Here is a 24,144-nt window from a genome sequence, read left to right on the forward strand (position 1 = left end):
TATGCCCAGACAATAACATGGCATTTTCATTAACTGTGCAATTAATCTGTAGAAAATAAAATGAAAACTATCTAACAAATGATGTGGTAAAATTGTTCGACCCAAGTATGCACAGAATGTATATAAGGGCCTCTGTGAAAACATTAGCACTAATTGCAGGATGTAAACAGCAAAGCAGAGGTGAGAGTGTAATTATCTGGGCCTATGAGTGTTAAAGGTGTTCATGATTAAAAAAATAAAATTAATGCAAACTAATCTGACAGGTTGCTGTTTATTTAGTCTCCAGGTGGGAGCCTGCAGGCACCGACCATCCATTTGACCTTTTTTATTAATTGATTTTTTTCAACGAGAACTTTAAGATTAGTTTTTAATTAGTCTGTTTTGATTCAAATTTTCTTTATGAAGAATTTTAGTATCATTTTTAATTGAATAAAACATTAGTGACTCGCTAAAGGTAGTAGTAGGGGGACACAGAAATGATTGGTGGCAGCAGACGCAGAAGGTCAGGTAATACATTTTTTTTTAATGCCATTTATCCTCACAACTGGTTACATTGATAAAGTGTACAAATCAGTGAGCAGCAAACGGAAGCAAACACATCCATCTATAGTAATGGAGGGTGTTCATTTGTTGATGTTTGTGACAGTTTAAGCTAAGCGTCCACTGTTGCTCCCCTCCTCTTCTCAATCCTTCCTCCTTTTCTGCAAAGTTAAGCTTGTTGGGGTTTGATAGAGGGGACAAAGAGAATGGCGTCAAGAGGCTTCAACTCTCCCCAACCAATAAAATCCGTACATACCTTTATAAAATAGAATAAATAAAATAAAAATATTTCTGTTCAATACATACAGTTTCTCTTTCAACCATTCGAGGGCATGCGAGGCTTTTTCTCATGACTTTCATTTACTCAAAGAATGCATAGATAATTGCACAGTTAAATTCAGCATCAATCTAAGGGATAACTGGAAGTTTTTCCCCCTTTTTACTCTTAACTGTTTTCTTTATTTCCTTGCATTTTTACTGTTTTTTTTTATATCTACAATGATCTATATAAGTATTTTACACTTTGGCCATTTAACGATTTCAAAATAAAGGCATTTTAAAATGAGAAGAAAATAAAAAAACCTTCAAAAGATAAAAATAGCTTATAATAACGAACGCTAAAGGTTACATTAAATGGGCATTATGCACACTCAGAATTTAGACTTTTCATTTTAAAAGCTTTGTGAAAAGGAAGGAAGGTGCTGTGTGGGAGAATTTTTATCCTGCTTTTAAAAAAAAAACATCCCTTGAAATCCCTTAAATTGAAACGCCACAATAAACAAGATGAATTAACAGCTTTCCCATAAATGTGCATTTTATCAAAATTCACTTTACATTTCTGAACAAGCAAATATTTGATTCTTTTTTTATGTCTTAATAATATAGTTAGTTGATTTTTATAGCTACAATAAAGAAAATGTGGTTTCTTATTTTGAATAATCTAGAATCGTTAAAGAAACTAGTCTGAGCTTCAGGAAAAGCTCTCACATAAACATTTCTAAAGCCATGTTCACACCGCCAAAGCTCTACGTACAAAATGCCTTTTTAAAGTTAACCCAAGTTGAACTTTTACCAATCAGGGACTCGGATTTGGTATTTTTGTTTGGCTGACGTCCTTTTTAGTTCATGAATGAACGACCCTTTTTCAAATGGATCATGGGGGACAATTTGATAATTGCAGTTTGTGTTCGGGTGGAATTCTATGATACCCACTCTTTCATATATCAGAGTAGGGCTGTAAAGAAAAAGCCTGAATTGGCAAGATTTGCACCGCTTCAGCATTTCACAGCAAACCTCTTCCAACTGTAGGTGGTGGACATGCTCGAGTAGACAGCAGAAAAAGAAAGAGTAGCCCTTCCCTGCTTGAACAAGAACCCGCGTTTAGCAAGTTCTAGAACAAGCATCGCATGTCTGGTGGGCCCATAGCTTTAAAGTAGACAATCTGCTGATTTACTGGGAAAAAAAATAAAAACATATTTCGCTTGTTTCAAACATTTGCCCGTTCATAATCAATCTACAGCTTTGAAGTCTTGAGTGCTGTGATGAGACAGATTACATCTAATCTATGATATGTGACACACAAAGGTTTTTATGTGGAAGTAATTTACGTGATAATTGATCTCATGGCACCAATGAACACAAACATGAAGAGGAAACAAATTCAAGTGGAGACGTGGAGCAGCTCAGGACAGTCCCCGTCTTTTGGAGTTCATGCAAGTCTTTGCTTTTCTTCTCCAAAACAAGCGGAGGCCAAAACAATTTCCTCTCCTTGTAAGATAAAGAGAAAAAAAAAACATGATAAAATAATATAAAAAAAATAACCAACACACTAGTATAAAACACATTCCTCAACTCTCATATCTCCTCCAGGCAATCCCCCTTTTATTACTAAGACACTAAGACAGTTCTGAGGTGGGATTGAGAGGATTGCAAAAGTCAAATTTCCTGCAGCGGGGGTTACGTGGAGCAGCGGCATGCGACATCTTCTGTGATTGAAGCAGGGGGTTGAACACTTTGCTCCTGCAAAGGGGAAATGCCCCCCCCTTCCCTCCAATCTCTCTGCCTTTATTATGGCTATCAACAAGGGATAACAAAAGATTTAAACAAACAGAGAGGCGGGGATGTGAAAGAAAGCTTCAGGTGACAGGTCACCGCTCGTCTCCAATGATCCACAGCTGAAAGTCAGGCTGAGCATTCCTATCGCCTTCCCTTCCAGTCCGTAAAGCAGCAGCAGTGAGGTGATGTGTGTCCGAACGGTTCACATTTATAGAAAACGGTTCATGCATTAGCCTTTAGGTGTAGACTGGCGAGTGTTTTAATGTCGTAGCAGCTTGCTTCTTCCTTCAATTCAAGTTTTCTCTTCAAAACAAGACATGGTAGCTATGGTTACTCCTTTCTCTCATTAGGTTTATAGTATGTTCACTGAGGAAGGAGGACCAGACTGTGACAAAGCGCCTAGACTAATGAGACAGCTGATTGAAGTGCAGGCGCTGCGGCCTGCGGTGGAAGGTCATGCTGGCAGCGCACACAGGTAAATACACTCAAAGCATGGAGAGATCCACGGTTGGGGCAGGAGTGAGCTGTGTTCCACGTTTTCACTGTTCTGGGGGGAGCGGCAGGTGAAAGTACTTCTATGTACAAGTTCCCCTTCCAAAGCATCCTTCCTGATCGTTTCTTCCCCATGCCGATGATTCCGAATTTCCTTGATTATTCAGAGGAAACTAAGCTGACCCGCTGCTCAGGAGAGAGCCGAGTAATCAGGACTTTTTAGATTTTCTCCCAAAAACGGAGGAAATTGGGGTAGCATTCCCAAATGGTGATGCTTTGTTGTTTCCGCCATTGCTTGAGTCTTCTATGGACATGGACTTTTCAGCAGCGATGCGATGAGTTACCATGGTAATTAAGATTCTGTAAGTAGATAGAGTCCCTTTCTTCTTTTTTTTTTTTTTGCTGTGGTTACTGTGGCAATTCAGTGACAGGTCTCTTCTGTTTGAGCGTGTCGATGAGCGACAAGACCCCCCGCTTTACGCTGGTGGAGACGCGGCGGGACACAGAGTCACCGGGAGGCGAGGAGCCGCAAGCCTTCTGGGACAGCGGGCGAGCCACCAGACATTTCTGATACCGCAGCTGAGAAAAGAGAACACAGACAGAAGAGTTACAGCACACGCATGTGTGTGCAAAAGGAACACGGAGAAAGAAGTTGGACTGTTGCAGGCTGCTGGCTGTGATCAATGGTAATGACTGATGATTCATGTCACCGTCCATCACTTTTGGTTTGCCTGTGTGTGTATGTGCTTGTGTGAGCATACATCCAAAGTTGTGAAGGGTGATCAATAGCCTGCAGTCCAGCACTGCTGTAAATACCTCAGAGGAGCAGAGGCATCTGCAGCATCTGCAGCCTGCATGCATGGACTGCATCTACCAAAAACACTCGGATGGGGTTTCTCTTTTCCCACTCTAATCATCTTTTGATCTATTTTAAAAGCGTTCCCAGCATTCATTTTGCTATGATGACATCATTTTTAGACAAAATTGAAAAACCTGAGTTGTTTTCTAGGACATAGTTTCTGCAGAGCGTCAGTAGCTCATATTAGAAATTCTCCTCAGAGATGTGGGCGGGGACTTTTGCTGTAGAGTAAGCCTGCCCTTACTTCCCATTATCTATCTGTTTACATTCTCTCCCCCTAGCGTACAGCCCCTCATAACATCAATCTAACATTAGTGGTGCAACAAAAATGCTGAGCAATACTGAAGCTATCCAACCGTATAGTTTGGAGCCAAAATTCCAGCTCAGATGAGGAAAACAAAGACGTTCGTGGATCTATTCATCTACAAGTGGATGCATCAGAATGGAAGCTTGTGGCTTTGCCACAGTAGCTTCTACGTCACACGTACAAGCTTTTAGCAACAGTATTCTGTGTCTGCTACCGATTCTCAACTATTTTAATGAAGAAACATTTAGAAATGCAATTTTTAGCTTAATTCTCTTCACACATGTCGTCCATTATGAGAAAAATGCCACAAGAAGATGTTAAAAATGTAAAAAGAATCACACTTTTCATTAGGGTGGATGTTCAAAAACTCTCAAGATTCAGTTTGTTTTTAAGTACATCGTTGTCCATCATTGTAGTTTTTGTGCGTTTTTATCTGCATTCATGTCAAAACTGTTTGCATAATTCTGCCAAATATCCTAAAGTTTGTTATCAGATGTTGTTTTCAAACACTGCAGCTTACTAAAATGTAAAAAAAAAACATTAAAAAAAAAGTTCTAAAAAGAGTCATATTTCAGTCCCTGAAAAAAAACCTTAGAGTTGACCAATCCTTACATTGGAAATGTTATAAATGAATAGGCATTACATGTAATTGCCGTGTTAGTGTTTACCTTTCTATGTTTATGGATTCTCATCTGTGCAGTATATTTAATAATTGTGAGGTAGTTCAGGATGAGATTGGTTTACTCTGACTTACCATGCACGCCGCCTGCACCGCCTCAGAGACACTGCCGGCATTGGGATCACACCAGAACACATGACAGTCAAAACGATGGCCGCCAGCGTCCATGATGAAGGCAAACGTGTGGATGTTACGACCCACGCCCATGAAAGACAGGAAACGAACTCGGCACTCCACTAACACTTCTTCTTCATCCTAGCAGAAACAAGGGGGTGAGATTAGTAAAAATAATAATTCAAATATGCTACATACTTTAATTTGTTATTTTTGTTATCTGTTTAAAGCCCTTTACTTTTATTCATTTTCTTTTTGATCATTAGTTTCTGATTCCACAGTCTTCTATTTTCCGCTCTTTTTAATTCCGACACATTTATTGACACATTTCAAAGCAAACACGAGTTGAAGGCAGGTCAGTTCCACCAGATGACCACTAGAAGGCTAGTTACAAAAGTAACTGAGTCTCTATTCACTCCCAACTTCTTCAACCTAAACAGTCTTAATTTAGCTACAGGAAAAAATGCACACCAGCAACTCTAAACCTTTACTTTCTCCCCCTCTGGTTGCATAAGAAATCCAAAGCAACTGTTATGGAGGTTGAAGTTTTCTAAAACTATTTATCATTTCATTTAAATTCACATTAAATTGTGCAAAAAGAGTGGATGGGATCTTTTGAGTGAGCAACCAGTCCAGATCTTTAGAGCGGCCTTACTTGGTTACACTGTCTAAATGTCCATATTTAGAAATATTTGGAAAGGTTGAAGTTTAGTGAGGACATTTTCAGTTGGATGAGGCGCACGGTGGCCTTAAATGAGCCAGTTACAAAACCAATGACATCTAACTCATGTACAGAGTCACTGATCAGAGATTGGCTGCTTGTTTTGCCGTTTGCTGCCTCGGCATTTCCATACGATACTGGTCATGTCAGCAAACCCTTAAAGTGGTTCCTTGAGGTTCATGTTGCCATGGAAACTGATTTGTAGGACAGCATCACAAGACTCTTCTTGGATCATCTGGAACGAAGTTGAGGATGTTCACCATTCACGCAGCGTTGATGGAATGCTGCTGTACTCAAGCTGGCTGTGGTGTAGCGGTCACCAGAATGCCTCATTAGTCTGTGTGAAGCTCTGCAACAGTCCAGCATCTAATACATTTCTTCCATGGTAATCGCAGGACAAAACTATGACCATGTGCTCAGATATGTCAAAGTGGAGCTGTCCGAGTCAGCAGACTTAATTTATCTAAGACTTTTTGGGGTGGGTGGGGGCATTCCTGCTGAGCACTGAAAGATGAGAGTTAAGGCAAGGCGAACAAAGACATGAAAACCTGGTCTTTGCTGATGGTGACTGTAGCGTCTGCCACATTAAGAGCCACAGGAGTCCAGTCTTCTTTAGTGGAAGAACCCATAAGACTGTCGATAGCCCCATTCAATATATCCATCCCTGGAACAGAGGATATGAAAAACAAACAGGAAAGGTGTGAGTGGATCACCTGCACTGGACATGAAAGCTACAGTTTTGATAGTAACCCAGACCATAAAACTGTTTTAACTGATTGAAATAATAATTATAAAATATTTAATGTACTTTAAAAGTAGGCATTGCTCATTTAGAATACATGTGTTAGTCTCAAACACCAATCTATCCTTTAAAAGTGTTTTTTTTATGAAAGATTGTGTGAAGATGGGGTTAAAGACAAAGGAGCTTCGATCCTCCATCTTTTTGATCTTTGGAACTCTGCATGGATTTGATGAACACTTTAGGAAATTGTCTCCACTTCTAATGAAGAAGAGCGTCCATGGTTTTTCGTTTTTTTTCAGAACATGGGATACGAACCGATTGGTCTGGCCACAGGCATCATTCCTAGGTAAAGTACTTGAAACTTCTGAACCAGCTCAGTCTTTGGTGTGGGGAACTCTGCTGAGGAGAATTTAACAAAAACTTAGAGGCTGGAAAACATTGTTGTCCAAAACAGTCAAAATACTACAAATGCAAATATATTCAGGACGTCAATTTTGTGAGGCGTTTGTTAATCCTACTTAAGATCATTTTTACATTAACACTCTTATTTTGAAAGATTTATATCGCAATTGAATTTTAAATATTTGCCTTCATAAGAAAACAAATGAAGAGAAAGATTCTATTGGTGGATTTTGTGAGGAATCATCTTCTCTAGCCGATTGTCTACATCAAATCTTTTTGAAATACAATTTTCTTGCTTTTCTTTATGCAGAGAATTAGTAATTTTATCTACAGAGGAAGTTCATTTTCCATTCACCAGTGGATGAATGATTGAAACAAACCCTGTAAGGGGAGGTCCAGTCCTGCCTGCATCCTGTCCTGAAGAGAGCCTCCTGCCATGGCTTTGGCATTCTTTCGCTCTGTCATTATCTGGAGGAGGAGGAGAAGAAATAGGAACTTTTGAGCGTAAAGAGAGCGTTATTGACAAATAGGCTTATGAAAAAAAGCGAGCTGAGACGATGGGGAAGAAGAGTGGATTGAAAACTGTTATGTGTAACAAGCTTAAAGGGAAAACTGCGGCAGGTGAGGACCCCTGCTACTTCCTGGGAAAATCTTCAGAAGAAAGCGTCTGAGCAGGCTAACAAACTACTTTTCACTTCCCAAGAAGAATTTAAAAAAAGGCAAATCGATTGTTTGAAACATCACAACTTCAGATCCACAGATACATCATTGTAAAAATGTATTTTTAGTTTTAAAAAAAATGCTGGTAATTCTTGCATAACTTTGCTTTTTTGGAGACTCAAATCAATGACAATTGAATTAAACCACATTAATAGTTGGATTTATTAGCAAATTGGTAAAGAAATAAAATGATTTGCAATTTCTCCCTTTATTTCAGAAAAAATGCAATAAGAAAGCATCAGTAAATGTAATTTAAAAAAACTTTAAAAAATGCGGAGTCAATAAACATGACTAATGAGATGGGGGGGGGGGGGGGGGACTTTGCAACAATGAAATAATAGAACGCTAGAAAAAGCTTTGTAAGTGAGTTGAAAGCCCTTAATTACACACACGGAGCCTTTAAACGGCCCATAACCTCATGGCTACTTCTTCAAAGAAAAACAAAGAGGACGGCCAAAAGGAATTTTATAAATCAATATGGCGTGAAGCACAGCTCTATTAAAGCTCATCATTCAATGTAAACCTCATCAAAAGAAAGGGCTGTGGCCTCCAGAGCAGCCTGGTGTGTGAAGACACCCACCCGGGAGCAGATCTCGTGCAGGCTGGTGGCGATGGCTTTGGCCGGAGTGTCACAGCGGAACACATGACATTTCAGGATCCTGGTGTTTTTATCCCGCGCCACATAAGCAAAGTCCCTGAGAAGATGGAAAAAAGAAAAAAAAAAGAAATATGAGGAGCGGCAGGTCCAGCTGTGGAGCTGGCAGCCCTTTATCAGCATGCTGAACATTACACACACACACAAAAACACACACATGCACTGTCTTGTCGAAGGACCCCTGAGATCAATAGAACAGCATGATGTGCGATGGAGATGACTCCGGTGACAGCAGGACAGAACTTTCCACTGAGGCCACTGGAGCAGAAAATAATTTAAATCTGCTGTACAGAAGGAATGACGAATGAGGGGAGGAGAGGGCCCAGAAAGGAATCCTTTGAACCTCTTAGAATAAACAAAAGTAATAATAAGGAAAAAACAGTGCTGCCTTAGATGGATAGCGTTATTCATTAAAAAAAATAAAAAAATAACGACTTTGAACAAATGAAATCCTTTGTTTTCATGTTGTAATAATGAATCATGGGGGAGGAAGATCTCCTTAAACATTGGCATTTTCTGTGGTTCTGTTCTGCAGTCCTGTAGAAACAACCAGCAGATGAGGTCACCCTCAGTTCTGCATGTGTGTACAAAGGCACGAAAATAAATACACACAAACGGAGAAAAGTGAACAAAGACCACTGATGACAGACATGCTGTGGGAGGTTCAGCGACACCAAGAATGTGTTTACCTCTCTCTGCATCCAAGAAGGCATGGCAGGAAAAGAGGGCATTTAGTAAAAAAGAACAAAAAAAAACAACTGTTTTCACACCAGAGACAACCTGTATAAACAGTTTAAGTAAACACTTGTAATCTATCGTGTGTCTTTGGGAGTTTTTGGGACATTTTTTTCAGTTGCAGTTTAGTCAAATACACAGATTTGTGGTTGGGAATAGGTAGTTTTCATTGGCAGGGAAAGCTACTAATCAATATTTTATCCCTTAAAATAAATAAAAGCACAAATAGAAACATCACATTTCATCACATTGCATTGTTAAGTATTATCCAGGACAAAGAAAAACACATTTGAAAAGCTTAAAAATGTAAATAGAAACACTTGGAGGATGACAGAGCACCATCCAGATAGAAAAACATAAAAATGGAGATGCAGGTTGGATGGATTTTTCATTTCATCTATAATCTCATATGCCACACCCCCCACCAAGATACCAAGGTTTCAGTGGGAATGCGTTTCCTCAGAAGTGATGATGACTTTTCAGGCACATAAGGAGAGAGGAGGATCAGAGACTCTGCTTGTTTACTGACAGATCCACTTCTGTCTGCGCGGACAGGAAAATCCCCGCTAAATCCAGGTTTTCATCCCCTCATCATTCACGTGGGAATCCAAACCACAGCAAAAATGGGAAGAGATATGCACAGACAGACCCCAACAGAACCCTGCTCTGCAGTAATTGACTGTGAGGATGCTACATTAAAAAAAACACACATATCACTTAACATTATCTCAGGCAAACAGATCCAGAAAACCAGCTACGAGTAAAGCTACACCTACAGCCAACTGCTGATCTCTAACAGGTAGACCTCTGGACAGTTCTTAAAGACTTGGAGACACAGACTGCTGTGATACATCATCAGGGTGCTCAGACCTCCTATCAGCTACTTCTACTTTCTGATAAAACAAGAGGGCTGCAGAGATACTCACAGCGCTTTGTTTGCGGTCTTGACAGTTAATCCTCTGAACAGGATCGTCCTCAGACAATTACATTCTCAGTCCCCGGTGATGCTGCAGGCTCGCGCATTCTTCTTAACCTGTCTGATCCCCCAAATCACAGAGAACTGAACAGTGTCCTCCCCCTCTCCTTCTCTCCTTCCGAAAGCCCCCTCTCCTCTCCTCCTCCCTCTGACCATCCCTCAGCCTCCTCCCTTCGCTCCAGCTGAGGTATTCTCACTCGTGAGGCTCTCCTGCGATGGAAATGTGCACGGTAGCAGCTCTGCAGCTCTCAGGAAACATGACAGAATCATCTTGGTTTTTTTATGATTTGTTTTTTAAAGCTCGAGTGTGGATGCGTATAGAGGGGAAACGTGGAACCAGCTACTGCAGCAGCTTGAAACTCTTCCTTTTCTGACTCCAGCAGCTTGGCAGTGAACACATGCTGGTCTACCTGCCTGTTAGAATCGCACAGCTTGTAAACTTCACATCACATATCCATGCTGGAAAATGGATTTTAGCTATATTTTTTGGTTTTTGTGCACAGCGCCCTCTAATGGTCATCAACACGTAGCATATCAGAAGTATCTGTGACCTAAAGTGAAAGGCAGCTGCAATAAAATCAATCAATAAAGGAAGAGATGAAACTGAAAGAAGGAAAATCAAAATCATTTCTTGTCCTCTGGATTTAAAGGATGGTTTATTCCTAATAATCTTTGAATCTTCATTTTCAGTTTCTCTGATTTCGTCATCTCTTCATCAAAAACCTATTTAAAGCTCTGACTAACGAGAACAACTACAGCAAATGCAACTGTTGTTTAATACAAGGTCTCTTTGGAAATTTACAAACTACTGTATTACCAAGGTGAATGTAAAAGGAGGTAACATGGGGTAAATCTATGGGGTTGCCATCACAGCTTACCTGCCATTGTCCCGGCCAACGCCCCAGACCCGGATACTTGCAATTGGCTGGGAATGAAGCACACTGCGGTCCATGGGATCAACCAGATTCAACATGTTGTTCTCCAGAACCAGGTACATGTCCTTCCCCTGAGGATTAGCAAATACAGTGCAATCAAACACACAATGTTGAAAATGTGTATAAAAGTGTGTGCTTTCTCTGTTTACTAAGGCCTTTAAATAAATGATCAAACCTGAGCGAGATTAAAGCATCGAAGAAGGGCATGAAGTGTCATTTTACATCACACACAGAGAGACACCTTCACACATGTCTGTTCTTTTCTCTCCTCTTCCTCACTCTGTCTGACATATTTCACATGTTTGATAGTAGAAAGTCTTTTATTTTTTAATCCTCTTGTTTTTTTTAAAAGCAAGTTTTCAGCCTAAAAAGTCTTTTACTTTAATAAATCTGCTGCCATGCCTTCATGCTTCATGCCTTCCTCTTCCTCACCTCTCCCCAGATGCCAACAGTGTCTCTAATGTCATTCTTGCAGTACGACAGTTGTCGGATACAGTTGTTGACGGCAACGCTGCTCTTTCCAGGGGCCAGGTCCTCCTCGCCCATCTCCACCCAGCCCAAAGAGCGCACCGCAAAGCACTGGCGGACAAACAGTAAAAAAAAAACAGGAAACCGTGTTACTGATTCAGATACATATTACCAGGCTTTTACACCGAAAACCTTTTCTAAGTTCAATTTAGACTTGAGAAGGCAAGTAGTAAGGAGGAAGAAACCTGAGGCAGAGAAAGCCAAGTATTCATTACATTTTGACATCATTTTCCTCCAGTAAAAGTACAGTTTATTTATCAGATTTAGTTTATAAATCAAAACCATTAAAAGAAAGTAGTGTGGGAAGTTACAAATAAAATACAATCAGCTATAAGCATCCTTAATGCAGGCTATTCTGTGCATGCAGATTCCAAACAGTACACAAGCCTTTAAAGATTCCAATCTTTATCTGCAGATGACTATTTTTCACACAAATGTGCTGCTGGTCCAGAAGCCCAGATTGCTTGACTCCATTTGGGTCTATTTAAGGCACCTGAGAAGCTAAGAAAGTTTCTGACATTCAGGACTTTGGCAAAATTAGCACTGAATAATCAAACTTGGATCAGCTATGATGAAACAAATCATCAGCTGGGCGACCATTGTAGAAAGTTACCAGAATAACTCTGCAGTATGAGGGACTCCTTAAAGCCGGAATGTTTCATTTAGTTCAGCATTTAATTGCAGTAACCCTTGAAAAACAAGGATGTCATTTATCCTGTTTAACCACCAGGGGGCAATATTGGTTGGCTAGTTTTTATTTGGTTCATAAAGTTTTAACAGTTTTTTTTGTACTTATAATTTTCCCCCTGACCTCAGATGCCATCATTTAAATGGGTTTATGCCATGGTCCGGGTTAATTCTCATTTCTGATTGGCTGCTGGGTGTAGATTAAAAAGTGATAATCCACAGTAAAAATGCACACCTAAAAAAGAAGATCTGGTCACATCTAGCTTAAATGTTCTATTTCACTGCGCTGGCTTCTTTAGAACAAACTTTTTCTTCATCATCTGGACAAAAACAAGCATTAAGAGGTGAACTTTCTCTCTGAAATTATTTAACCCATCGTGACAATCAGCATAGATATCGTTTTCCTTTGCCGCTGCAGTCGAGATCGGAGGTCAGAGTGGGCGCCGCTCCATGTGACAAATAGACCGCTTTTTGTGAACAAAAGCGATCCAAAAGAAAATAATACCAATAAAGGACTAAAAACTGGTTGAATATTTATTTCTTTTATAAGTGACCATGGAATAAGCGGGTTAATGGCCTTCGAAGTGTGCATTATGAAAATGAACGCACTTCGCAGAAGTGCGTTCATTTTCATAATGCACACTTCGTCTGCCAGTAACCCTTACGTAAAGAATTACCTTTGCTTCGGATTCACTCTTCACGTTTGTCGTCTCGTTCTCTTCCAAAGCAGGACAGCTCCTAAAAAAACCCAACAGAGTCAAAGAATTAACATTCTTCCGAAGGTTAAATAATGCTAAGATCCTGTGGACTCTGAATCAGATTGCTGGCCACTAAACCAATAGTGTGCACAGAAACAAATACAACCAATAGCCTGCAAACATTTGGACCTACAGAAATGTGTAAAACAAATCTCCCTTTGATTACAATATCACAAGAATGGCTTTTCCCCTCACAAAACAACAATGCTGGCATTGGTGGATCTGCTGTATTAAAGAGTAACTGTAGTGGCTTTTTTCTTTGAGTAATAACAAAACTATGTTAAGTAAAAAATAAGTGAATAGCGTCAAATGATTGATAGCACTGTTTAGTTCTCCTTTAAGATATGATAGGTAGAATTTGTATTTGTTCTGAAACATTACACTTCTACAGGCGTACAGACGTTCTACATTGTCAGGAAAACCTAAAAACTGCTCAACAAAAAGATCAACACCTGTTCAACAACTTAAAAGGCTGCACTTTACTGCATAAAAAAGAGAAGAAGCATTTGTCCTAATATTCTGTGCAAGTTTAAATGTAAATAAAAAAATTAAAAATTAGTTAATAGACTTTTTTGTGATTGCAAAGGAGAATAAAATGTTGTCAGAATATCCTGTTTACTTTGTTCTCCACATTATTCAGTGTGCTGATGAAGATCAAATTAATGATGGAACTAACGTCTACATGACCCTGTTTGACCTCACTAAATACACAAAGGAAAAGGCTAAATATTTAGGGTGAGAATTAGTGGCAGAAACAGAAAAATGGAGCTTAAAAGTAAAAAATAAATAAATAGGTTTCAGACATTTACAGTACATGTACCGGTAGGTAAGTTGAAAGTCTGATGTTAGCAGTGTCTCTGAGCAAACCTTCACCTGAGCTTTAGGGATGCATATCGAAGCGTGGCCCCTTCAAACTCCTTTAGGCTTGGATCAGGGTTCACTGTAGCAGCCTGAAGATCCTGAGACACACAAGTGACATGGGCGTGTCAAGGAAAGATTAAAACCCCAGAATACACCCCTTTGAAATGTGCAGTCAACATGTCTGTTCTAACAGCAGCTTATGTTCCTCTGGCAGACTCTGGAATAAAATATGCATAAACACCAACACATCGACTGTCGTGGCATGAAAAACCATAGGTTACAAGCCCAAACACAAAATATGCTAAAAAGCCAATATGCTGAACGGTGCACGCAAACATGCATTCAAGTGTGGGCTGGTTAAAAAATGGTTATGGTACAATACTAATAACAGGGCATGCTACATCAAGACAAAAAGATGTCTGTGCAATTAGGATGAAAAGATGGTTTCAAGAGGCAACCTGTTAAATGAGCCATGTCACGGACATATTCTCACATATCAGCGTCATTGAAAAATAAATGTCTGTGCTTTTGTTGAAGCATCAGCCACACATGCTTCTGCTCGGGCAGTGAACTCTACAAAAATGCAAACACTGTGAGGTTAGACAAGACTTCCCCACACACTCAGAGCGCTTTATACTTGCCTTCCACATTTCACTATCAATTTTGCCGCCAAATTCACTCCACACCTGTTTCTACATACAGCGTTAAAAAAAATAAAAATAAAAAACACAAAAAAGAAAAGACAGTGGTGGGTGGAGATTGAAAGGTTGAAGGTGGGAAAGGAGCAAGGGGAGAAAGACAAAACAGGATTATCAGCTAACCAGATCACTTCACACTCGGGTTTTGCAATGAGGAGCGAAGCAACAAAACATTTAAAAAAAAACAACAGAATAAGCTTGATTAGAAACTTGTTTTTTTTCTTGTGTGCTTAGAACAATAGATTTATTTGACAGAAACCATTTTTATTCATATGTGGCGAGCTACAACACATTGATGCCACGTTTGAGTCTTTACCAGATGCACTCATGCATATTTTTACCCCTTTAACTCTCCAGTGTTTACATTCTTTCGCCTATCATAACTCTTTGACTGTTTACCTAATGAACGTAATTCCAGCAGATTTTAAATTAAAGAAAAGCAGCCTTGTTCTGATGTGCAACTCTTTACAGTAGTGAAGTGCTCACACAATCAATTTATCGCGGTATAAAGAAAAGCTGCTTTTCTCTGCATCAGATTCCACTGATTCCCATTTCTAACTTGAGTTATGTCAAAGATCGTGGGGTTGTTTAGGTGTTGCTGGCAACATCTCTAGTGTTACAGGAAAAAAGAATTGCCCCATTTAGCCCAGAACTCCACTGAGTTCAAGTAGAAAGTGAACAGAAAAAGAAATGCTTAAATTCCCTGCCTTATCTTCGTCCTCATGATGCTGGGAGTGACTTTCTTGATCGGACGTCCCCTGTGGAGAAGTGGAGCGAGGCTGAAAAGACAGAGGATCGAATGAGACGACGATGAGATGTGAAATGTTGTCATTTCTATTAGGTCATAATCTAGTTTGTCACTTTGTCAGCTTAAAAAGGAGAGGCCTCAAGGTCAGTGGCCACATAAAGAATTATCAGGAATCTGGTTCCAACACGTCAATCCATCAACATCAGGCCATTCTCAGTCGATCAATATTGTATCTACACATTGCTGATCTCCATCAATCTCCTTTAACACTCTGTCCTAAAGCCATCATGCTACACGACTAAGGTTTTTTCTTTCAAGGAGGACATCAATAAAAGCAGGTTATACTTTTTTAAGAACATGTGGAAAAGGAGATTTAAAAACAATTCTTCTGAAGCTTACAAAGTAGCAGCTGTTGACAAATCCACACGTGGGGAGGATGTGCTCATGAGCTGAGAGGGGCTCCACAGAGCTGTCAGAAGTGGTGCTGCCTGAGCGGGTTGACGCTTGGAAGAAGATCTCAGCCTGGGACGACTGTAGAAAAACACATAAGGAGTCATCAAAAATTCAATGTCTTATATTTCCTGTGGTCTGTGACAGATGGTAAGACATCTAAAGAATATACAGAGATTTGGGGCATTAATGATCTCATTAAAACAACTTGTGAATTTTCTCAACATTCTGGACTTTTACTAAGACAAAAATTGATTTTTCTACCAACCAAAAATGTAGTGTTCTTGGAAATCAATAAAAAAATGTTTTTTTTAAATAATCTTTCTAAACTTCAACCATCTGATCAAATGCACTTTCTTAAGCTCTCACCTCGTGGTCAGGAGTGGGCGAGGGGCTGAGGGAGCCCAGCGAGTGTTTACGTGGTGCTGAAGTTGAATGATCCCCCAAGGTTGTGAACTCAGTTTCTCCGGGGTGAGGTGGACGGGCAGCAGGTCGCTCCCACTGGGTGGTACCTGTCGGAATGTGCCAGTAGTAGATGCCAGCCATGTCTGTGATCTTCTTCCATCCCGGAGGGAGGTCGGGGTCTGTCTGGAATGACTGCTCACTCCAAATATCTGATGAGCAATTAAAAAACAGAAAGAAAAAAGGTGAAAGTGGGCAAAAATACAGGAATGAGTCCAAGCTAAAGTGCAACAAGCAACCAACTAGTAAGAGGACATCCTGAAAGCAGAAAGTCCAACTTGGTCGGAGGTTTCAGGATAATATTTAACTTAATTTTATCATTTTTTTCCAGAAAGAACTGGACAGAAATTGCTGAGATTAATGCAACAAAAACCCCACAAGAATGAAAAATATTTCTGATTTCAAAATATGTGTAAAGAGATAAATTTCTAGAAGAAAAAGTACATGCCCAGCTCTGGACATTTTGTCAAATCCCAATGATTAAAATGTGAGCAGAATTGAAAAATATTACATCTTTTACAAGCACAAGTAAAAACATTTATACTGGACATCTGCCATCGTGTTTTCTTCTCCAAAAATTCTGCAAAAATATCACCAGTTTCATTAAGTGGATATGTGATCAATTTACAACTTACCCTTCACTACTTTATGCTTCTTTTTTTCTCTCATATGTTCGTGAGGCATTTGTCTCTAAAACTACAGACATGCTGGGCATGTGGCGTGGGTTCAAGAACGCGCTAAACATGAGTTCCTGAACATATAGCCTATGGTGTTTACACTAGATAGGCATTGAGGGTCTTCCTCTTCTTTTTCTTTTCTACTGTTTACTAGCGCGTGGCCACCACGTGCTGTCGGTCCTGGTGTGAAATGCTGTCATGGTGCAAATCTTAAGAATCTTGCTCAAGGCTTCTTCTTTCACAGCTCTTTTCCACTATATGAAAGACTTGCTGTAATAGAATTCCAGCCGAGCACAAACGGCAACGATGAATCTCTCCTTCATGATCAATTTTTAACCGCTTGGCACTTCCGTGAATTTAAAAGGGGCCGCCATCCATACGTCACTACCAAATTCGAGTCCAAGATTGGTCAAAGTTTAACTTGGTTTAACTTTCAACGTGCATTCAATGTCTGTGCGTTTTGTACGTAGAGCCCGAGAAAAGTCGTAGACCCTGTCGTATCTATGTGTGAATGCGAAAGTTCCTGATATCCTTCCTGAAAGACTTTTCATTGTAAGTGGCTGCCTAAGCGCACGTTGCAGAGAGCCGTGTGAAGGTTGCTTAAGGCACCATAGCTCTAGTTTTCCTAAGAAAATAATAAAACACTCGTAGGATGATTGTGTTTTGTTGGAATCTGTTGTCACTGATTTACCCAAAGTCTTTTCATCTACATCAAACACAAGAAACAAAACCATGAAGTGAAGAGCACATGCACGCCTGCAGAGAAGGCTGTAACAGAGGATGAAAGGTAACTGATGCCAAGTTGCAGAAATGGGGACAGCAGCTCCTAAAGATGATATAAGCTCTGACCGACTAGAATGGTGCTTTGTGTGTGTGTGTGTGTGTGTGTGTGTGGGTGGGTGTGTGTGTGTGTGTGTGTGTGTGTGTGTACACAATTTCAAGCAGTTTCTAAACTGTTGACCACACACTGATGGAACATGGACCTGTGGCCATAAAATCAGGCTACATGTCAGAACAAGTAGACGAGTCCAGACTAAGAAGGAACGGAGACACACACAGATGCACATACGAGCTGTGAAGCTGCACTGTATGGGAGTTGTAGTCTCCATAAACAAATAAATAGGTCAGAGCAAATAAAACTACAGCGGTCCTAAAATGACTGTCTCTGCTTTGAGTAAGAGGAAGGATGGGAACTCATGAATGAGAATGAAAGAGCAAAGCATGTACACACCAAGGAAGAGGCAAGCAGACATCAAAGTTGAACTCTGAGTTATTACGGTACATGATACAAAATCAGCAGTGTCAGTTCTCTGCAAGCAATTAGGCAAGTATAGAAATGCAACATGGGGATCTGGCATGCAGATTGCAGTTATGTTAAAGTGCCAATGCGCCGTAAAAATGTACCACAAGGGAGCGATGGAGCAGTTAGCATGTGACAACCGGCACGCACGCATTTCTATGCAGAATACAGTTGAGCCAGGGGGGAGGGGAGAAGTGTGAGTCTGTGGAGCAACAAGAAAAGGCATTCACACGGATACACACGTCTGCCTGACAAATGATACCAACATGGACCGACAGCTTCCCTCACGGCGCACCAGCACTAGCATGCACAAACTGCAGATCCTTTACGTGTGTCAGACCAATGCAGCCATGAACTAACTTTGTGCACCAATCGGAGAAAGCCCCAAAACACATTTGCTGATACTGCTGCAAGAGCCACACTGACACACTCGGACGGCGCAAACTAACCAACCCCACAGTGTTGCTTCCAGCCGACCCCGTGACAAAAGCACCTACCCTCGTGATTGACAATCACAATTGCCAGCATATAGTCTTTCCCCAGCATCATAGTTAGCTAGCTGCTTCTCAAACAGCAAAAACTTGCTGCTGTGATCAGAGAGAATCCCAGACAGACAGAGAGGGAAGGGGGAGAGGCTGGTAAAGAGGGGTGAGGAGGCACACGAGAGAGCGGAGACCGGAGGGGCATCGAGACATGGGAGAGCACAGATTCGGAGGCAGCGTGATCTGAAAGGAGAGGGGCAGGGAAGACGAGAAGAAAGGCTGCCTGAGAGAACAGTACCAGCAACACGAGATAGAGACTGAGGCAAAGAGGGAAAAGAGAGACAGACATTTAAGAAGGGGGAGAGGCTGTGCGTTCCCTCCAGCTGAGACAGGTTTGTTATAGTCGTCTCTGCCTTCTCTATCTGGAGCAGTGGAGATTTGTAATGGCGCTTCCCCTTTCGAGTACCGAAACAACCATGCATTAAGGCAAACGCTTAAACATGTGCAATGCCACACAACATGCTCCTCAAATGAGTCTAACGGAGATTTTTAGAGGTTCTATTGAAGCCCATTTTATGTTTGGAGCTGCAGAGATTTCAAAAACTAACATGACTGAGCACTGACAAAGCAGAAACAGAGACATCTGTGTGAAGCAGAACAACTATGGTAAATCCCAATTTTCCTTAATCCTTAATTCAGACAAGAAAAAAACCTTTTTAGGATTAAATTCAAAACAAAGTATCATATGGCCGGAACTCTATTCTTCAAGCTTTGCTTAGCTGTAATAGACACTTTCCTATAGATTTTTTTTGTTTAATTTACAACAATACTGGAATAAACAACACAACACAGTAACTTGGCATCTCATAAGTAAAGAATAGTCCATTGCTGAACTTTCTGCCAAATTTTTATATAGATTTTTAATTTTACAATGCCCCATCTCCTTACCCATGCCTATGCAATCCGTTTCCTCTATCTAAGAGGTCAGAAAACAATAAGCACACTTCAGTAACATTTGGGAAGAAGCTTCACACCAGGTGTGCCTGATGCGGAGTAGAGTTAAAGTATGATGTTGGGCACAGCTGAAACGGGTAGGATGTGTATTTGCATTAGCTTCTCTATGCAAGTGTAGTGTCATCAAGCCCTCCAACCCACAAAATTAAGCTAACACAAGCCTGTGAAAGAAACCCCAGCTCAGTCTGCACAGTCCCACATTGATATGGTAGCAACCAGACATGCAATAACGATCACCACGAGGATTCAGAGGCAACAATTCAGAAAAAAATGTACTTAAACGTTTAAAAAAGCAATAATTTCAACTGTAAACTGCAGCAGTCATAAAAACAGACACAATTTAACTCAAAGAAGACTTGAAGGTGTGGTGTAGCTTCTCTAGCAGTGATTGTTCTCAATAATTGGTCATATGAACTTGTTTTGAAAATTTTGATTTTGTTCATTTGGAAATAACACTTTTTTATAGTAATTGTTAGAGTTATTTTGAAAAGAATATTTTTTTTCCTCTTGCGCTTAATTCAACCCTAAAGCCAACAAAAGCCAGTAGCTACAGTCCTTCCAAGGTCTTGTTCTGTCCCATCATCCATAGATAACAAAATTAGGAAAACTTAAAAATAATAAAACTTAACAGAAACAACATCAACACAATTTTCAAGTTAAGTTTTACAGTTTAGAAAAAAAATAATTGGACAAAAAGACATAATAAGAGACAAATTTACCACCAGCAGCAAATGTATATGTAGAAATATTCAAAAACACTGTTGTTTTGAGCCTTCAGTCTAAGCAACTGTGGATCATCCGAGTGAATTGAGGGGGGGCAGAAGTGATGTTGTAAGAGAGTATATCTCTTAAGTTAAGTTTTAGAACTGGGATTCAAGAATCAAGACTGAAGCTCTGCAGCTGACGGATTTTTTTGTTATTATTACCCAAAAAGTAGAACATAAAAACAACTTTTTTCCACAATCGATGAAACTTTATGAGAAACAAACAAAAAAATACTTTGAGCAAAACTCAACGTGACACTACCTGACAAAACAGCAAGAAATGCTGCCAAGAATGTGCGCTACCAATAAAGTTTCAGAAAAAAGTCCAACATTTATGAGAATAAGATTGAAGTTCACGTACTGCAGCAAAACAAATCAGCTAAACTGTGACATGTTCTTTCTAACCTTTTGTGAAATAACACAAAAACTTCCCGGAGATGTTAAAGTGTCTGTTTAATGGATAAACAATACTATGCTCGACAGCCTTTATGTGTTTTTAATCTGGCGGAGCCCAACTGAGTCACCTTGTTAAAAGCCGCCTGGAGGGCCGTTGTAAACAGCAGGAGCACTGTGAAAGCACAGTCCCAGATCAGGATGGAATGAATAGCAACATTTTTAATTACAGAAAAGACTGTCGTAAGAGATGGCAACGCCACTCTCTGTAACAAATGCCAGTGGCAAGAAAGAGTAAAGGAGAAACGTACAGCATGAGTTTGTGTTGGCACCTACCAGTCTCTTCAGGGGAGTTGCTCTCCTGGGACAGGGTCGTCCAACTCAACTCTTCGTCACTGGGGTTCAGATTCTGGATGCGGTTCAAAGCACAGTCTGTCTTTGCCCCGGTCCTTCTGTCCTTTTTAGTCTCTGGAGAAGAAGAGGAAGAGGAGGGGCAGGAGGCCAAGGACATCAATGGAGTGTCTTCTGGACTGGCTTGTCTTCGCGGGGAGGGAGGAGGGGGCACAACAGAGTTCTTGCTTGATTGAAGGAGCTTGATGTTGGAGTGAATGTCAGAGATGATTTCAAAGTCTGAAGAACCTCTGAGGCTCTTCACGGGCGATTTGCTTCCAATCACAAGTAAAGGCTTCTTCTCTTCATCTTCCTGCTCTTCCACCAGCTCGTCTTCTTCAAGCCTTACCTTGGACATCAGTTCCTTCTCCGACAGAATACTGATGTCATCATTCTCGTCTGCCTCCCCATTCAAGTTAAGCTCCAGATCCGGTGTGTTGTTATTCAGTTTTACCTCCACAGTGGTGTTAGCGTCGCTATCCAAGTCTGAATCTTTATTCTGCTCAGACTCTACATCACTGCTGGCACATAAATAAGGTTCAGCATTAAAGTCAGACCCATCCTCCTCTCGGTCATTATTTGTTAGAATGCAACTATTCTGTTCCTCTACTGTATTGACATTGAAGTCATCTTCCATAGTTTCTGAGTTATAGTCAAGTTCCATCACATCACAGCCAGTTGTGTTTTTGTTCTGGTCCTGACCAGCCTTTCGAAGTTGGTTAACTCCATTCTTAGCTAGTTTAGAGTTTGTAGGCGTTGAAGACTGCGACGGAGAGGAGGATGGAGATGATGATGGAGGCGCTGCTTCTCCCAGACCCATGGCTGTCTGGATACTTGTGAGGGCATATTTTTTGCGACATTTGGGTGGTGTGGCCAAGCCCTGTTTGATGACATCGCTGGTGAGAAGCTGATTGTGAGAGGAGCGAAGGCTAAGTGAGGTGGGAGGTGTGGCGGCGGGGCCGTTGCGATTGGTCACATCCACTGGCATCATTATGGGTCAAGACAGAACACCTGAAACAATCCAGGTAAAAAAAAAAGAAAGGTAATGACTCAGAATCCACACACTTAATGAATTACACACCATAAACCCCTTAAACATCGGAGACTTATCTCCAGTATTGACGTTCTCTGTGTTACCGTAACTCTTTAACAGTTTACAGACGTAATTCCAACAGATTCTTAAGCGGAGAAAAGCAGATTTGCACTGATATGCACCATTTCAATATAGTGAAGTGCAAGTCCAAAGAGCATGTTTTATTTAGCTGTCGCTGGTGACAGCTCTGGAGTTAAAGGGTTAAAAATTGTACTAAGGCACCCGCATAAATATAGCTGCAGCAGTGACTGCTCTAGCAACGTGCCAACCAGAAAGTGCTGAGAGACATTGATAGAAATCATATTTACATTAAAAACTTATTAACCAAAAAGTATGATCATACACCTTCCTAAAATGCTCCATTTCTGCTATGGGTAAAGCCCAAAAAGGACAGTGACTATACATTCATTATTGCGGTGGAGTTATTAAAATAATCGTGCTTTTGGTTGTGCAAGTACAAAATTTGGTATGGATGTACCTTAGAATCCCCCCTTTCAGGAAAACATGTTAGCCACGAGAAAATCAAAATATTTATAATATTCTGCAGGTACCCCACAAGTTTAAAGACAGTATTTTTTTCTAATTGAACAGCCCATATTGTTGAGACTGAGGCAAATGGACATTGAACACTCTTGTAAAAATTGAGTGTATGGTCACCTTTTTTTAATATATTCATGGCTAACGTGCTTTTCTGAAAAAAGGGATCCTAAGGTACATCCAATCCAAATTTGTCCCTTGTACTGCAAAGTGCATGTCTGAAATATCCATCTAACTGGCTCAACTACTGGGTCATCTGAGGAAAACCACCTAAAATCTGTACACATAAAATCACATCAAATTTCTAAGAAAAAGAGTACAGCAGCATTTCCCAATATTTAAGCCAATTAAAAGGGTTATTGATCGATTTTAACTGTTCAAAATGTTATAAATTAAAATAATAATTTACTAGATGTTATTGGAGTCTAGTCAATATCAATAACCGAAATCAAATAAAAATACAGCAAGTCCACGTTCTTGGTCCTTAAAGACACTGTGGCCATCATACAAGCAGGCTGAGGGGTAATTAGTCCGGATTTTTTCAGATGGGTGGGTTTTTTGGGGACAATTTGTTAAGTCAGTTGAATTTCTTACCTAACTGACTTCTCTGCAGATGGTTGATGTTAAGAAAAGTAGAACAGTCAAACAGCAGAGAGCCCTGAAGTATCATCTAACACTTAATTATAGTGCAGCTTTGGATGTCCCCTCAAGGCTTTTCTGACACAGTTCACACAAAGACTTAAAAACAACTCAAACCACTGCATCTGTTCACCCCAGTGACCGTAGCAACATGAGCTATAGCTGGATGGGTCAAGGTCAAAAGTGACTAAAGACTCACCAGCAAAGCCCAACATGACTCGGTTATTCACAGCACATTTGAAATGTTCATGTGTATATTTCATACCTGGTAGGGGGGATCAGTCATAGATCGGTACTTGTCACAGATAAGAATCCGGTAGATTCAGCAGCAGACCTGGAGACCACAGAGGGGAAAGCAGGAAGTACATGAGGGAAAAATGCAAGGAATTTTGAGTTCTTTTTGGATGGCCCTGACAAACCACACTCATTCGTGTGGAACCTCAGTTGACTTTGTTAGCGTGGACACTATATAAATCTGCAAGGCCAGTCAGACGTTTATCCACAACAAAACAGACCCTGAGCTTAATAGAGTTGGTAGAAGTTAAACACGGTAAAGAGCACATGTACATTATCAGTCATAGTTACATTTAACAAACTTTTATTTACTCCAAAAAACCATAAAATTAAGTGAATGAGAAGGAAAAATTCTGAGTCAACGTAAGCACCTAAAGAACAGAGATTAATCTTTATAGATCTTAAGAGTTAGAAATTAACATCTTTTTAGGAGCACA

At 40.3% G+C, this 24,144-nt stretch overlaps 1 protein-coding gene across 7 annotated transcripts in view; it reads right to left on the minus strand.

Annotated features, from left to right (window-relative positions):
- Positions 1 to 503: 503 nt before the first annotated feature.
- Positions 504 to 24,144, minus strand: part of LOC144990449 (amyloid beta precursor protein binding family B member 2-like) — a 41,940-nt gene continuing 18,299 nt past the window's right edge. Inside the window, exons 3-18 of one of the 7 annotated variants that reach the window (XM_078943774.1) lie at positions 23,679 to 23,747; positions 21,091 to 22,155; positions 16,032 to 16,276; positions 15,612 to 15,743; positions 15,172 to 15,243; positions 14,408 to 14,452; positions 13,779 to 13,864; positions 12,825 to 12,885; positions 11,365 to 11,511; positions 10,876 to 11,003; positions 8,212 to 8,326; positions 7,292 to 7,379; positions 6,825 to 6,905; positions 6,316 to 6,431; positions 5,008 to 5,187; positions 504 to 3,666 (exon numbers count right to left, since the gene is read on the minus strand). In XM_078943774.1, the coding sequence (XP_078799900.1) occupies positions 3,496 to 3,666; positions 5,008 to 5,187; positions 6,316 to 6,431; positions 6,825 to 6,905; positions 7,292 to 7,379; positions 8,212 to 8,326; positions 10,876 to 11,003; positions 11,365 to 11,511; positions 12,825 to 12,885; positions 13,779 to 13,864; positions 14,408 to 14,452; positions 15,172 to 15,243; positions 15,612 to 15,743; positions 16,032 to 16,276; positions 21,091 to 22,135 (2,712 nt within the window). In that variant the 5' untranslated portion in view covers positions 22,136 to 22,155; positions 23,679 to 23,747 and the 3' untranslated portion in view covers positions 504 to 3,495. Of the gene's footprint in view, positions 3,667 to 5,007; positions 5,188 to 6,315; positions 6,432 to 6,824; positions 6,909 to 7,291; positions 7,380 to 8,211; positions 8,327 to 10,875; positions 11,004 to 11,364; positions 11,512 to 12,824; positions 12,886 to 13,778; positions 13,865 to 14,407; positions 14,459 to 15,171; positions 15,244 to 15,611; positions 15,744 to 16,031; positions 16,277 to 18,598; positions 18,753 to 21,090; positions 22,156 to 23,678; positions 23,748 to 24,144 lie in introns of those variants that run through there. The other 6 variants (XM_078943773.1, XM_078943772.1, XM_078943771.1 and 3 more) reach the window with 6 other exon arrangements.

This window comes from Oryzias latipes (genome assembly GCF_053564925.1).
Source record: "Oryzias latipes strain Hd-rR chromosome 1 unlocalized genomic scaffold, Olatipes_Hd-rR_3.1 chr1_Y".
Taxonomy (NCBI): domain Eukaryota; kingdom Metazoa; phylum Chordata; class Actinopteri; order Beloniformes; family Adrianichthyidae; genus Oryzias; species Oryzias latipes.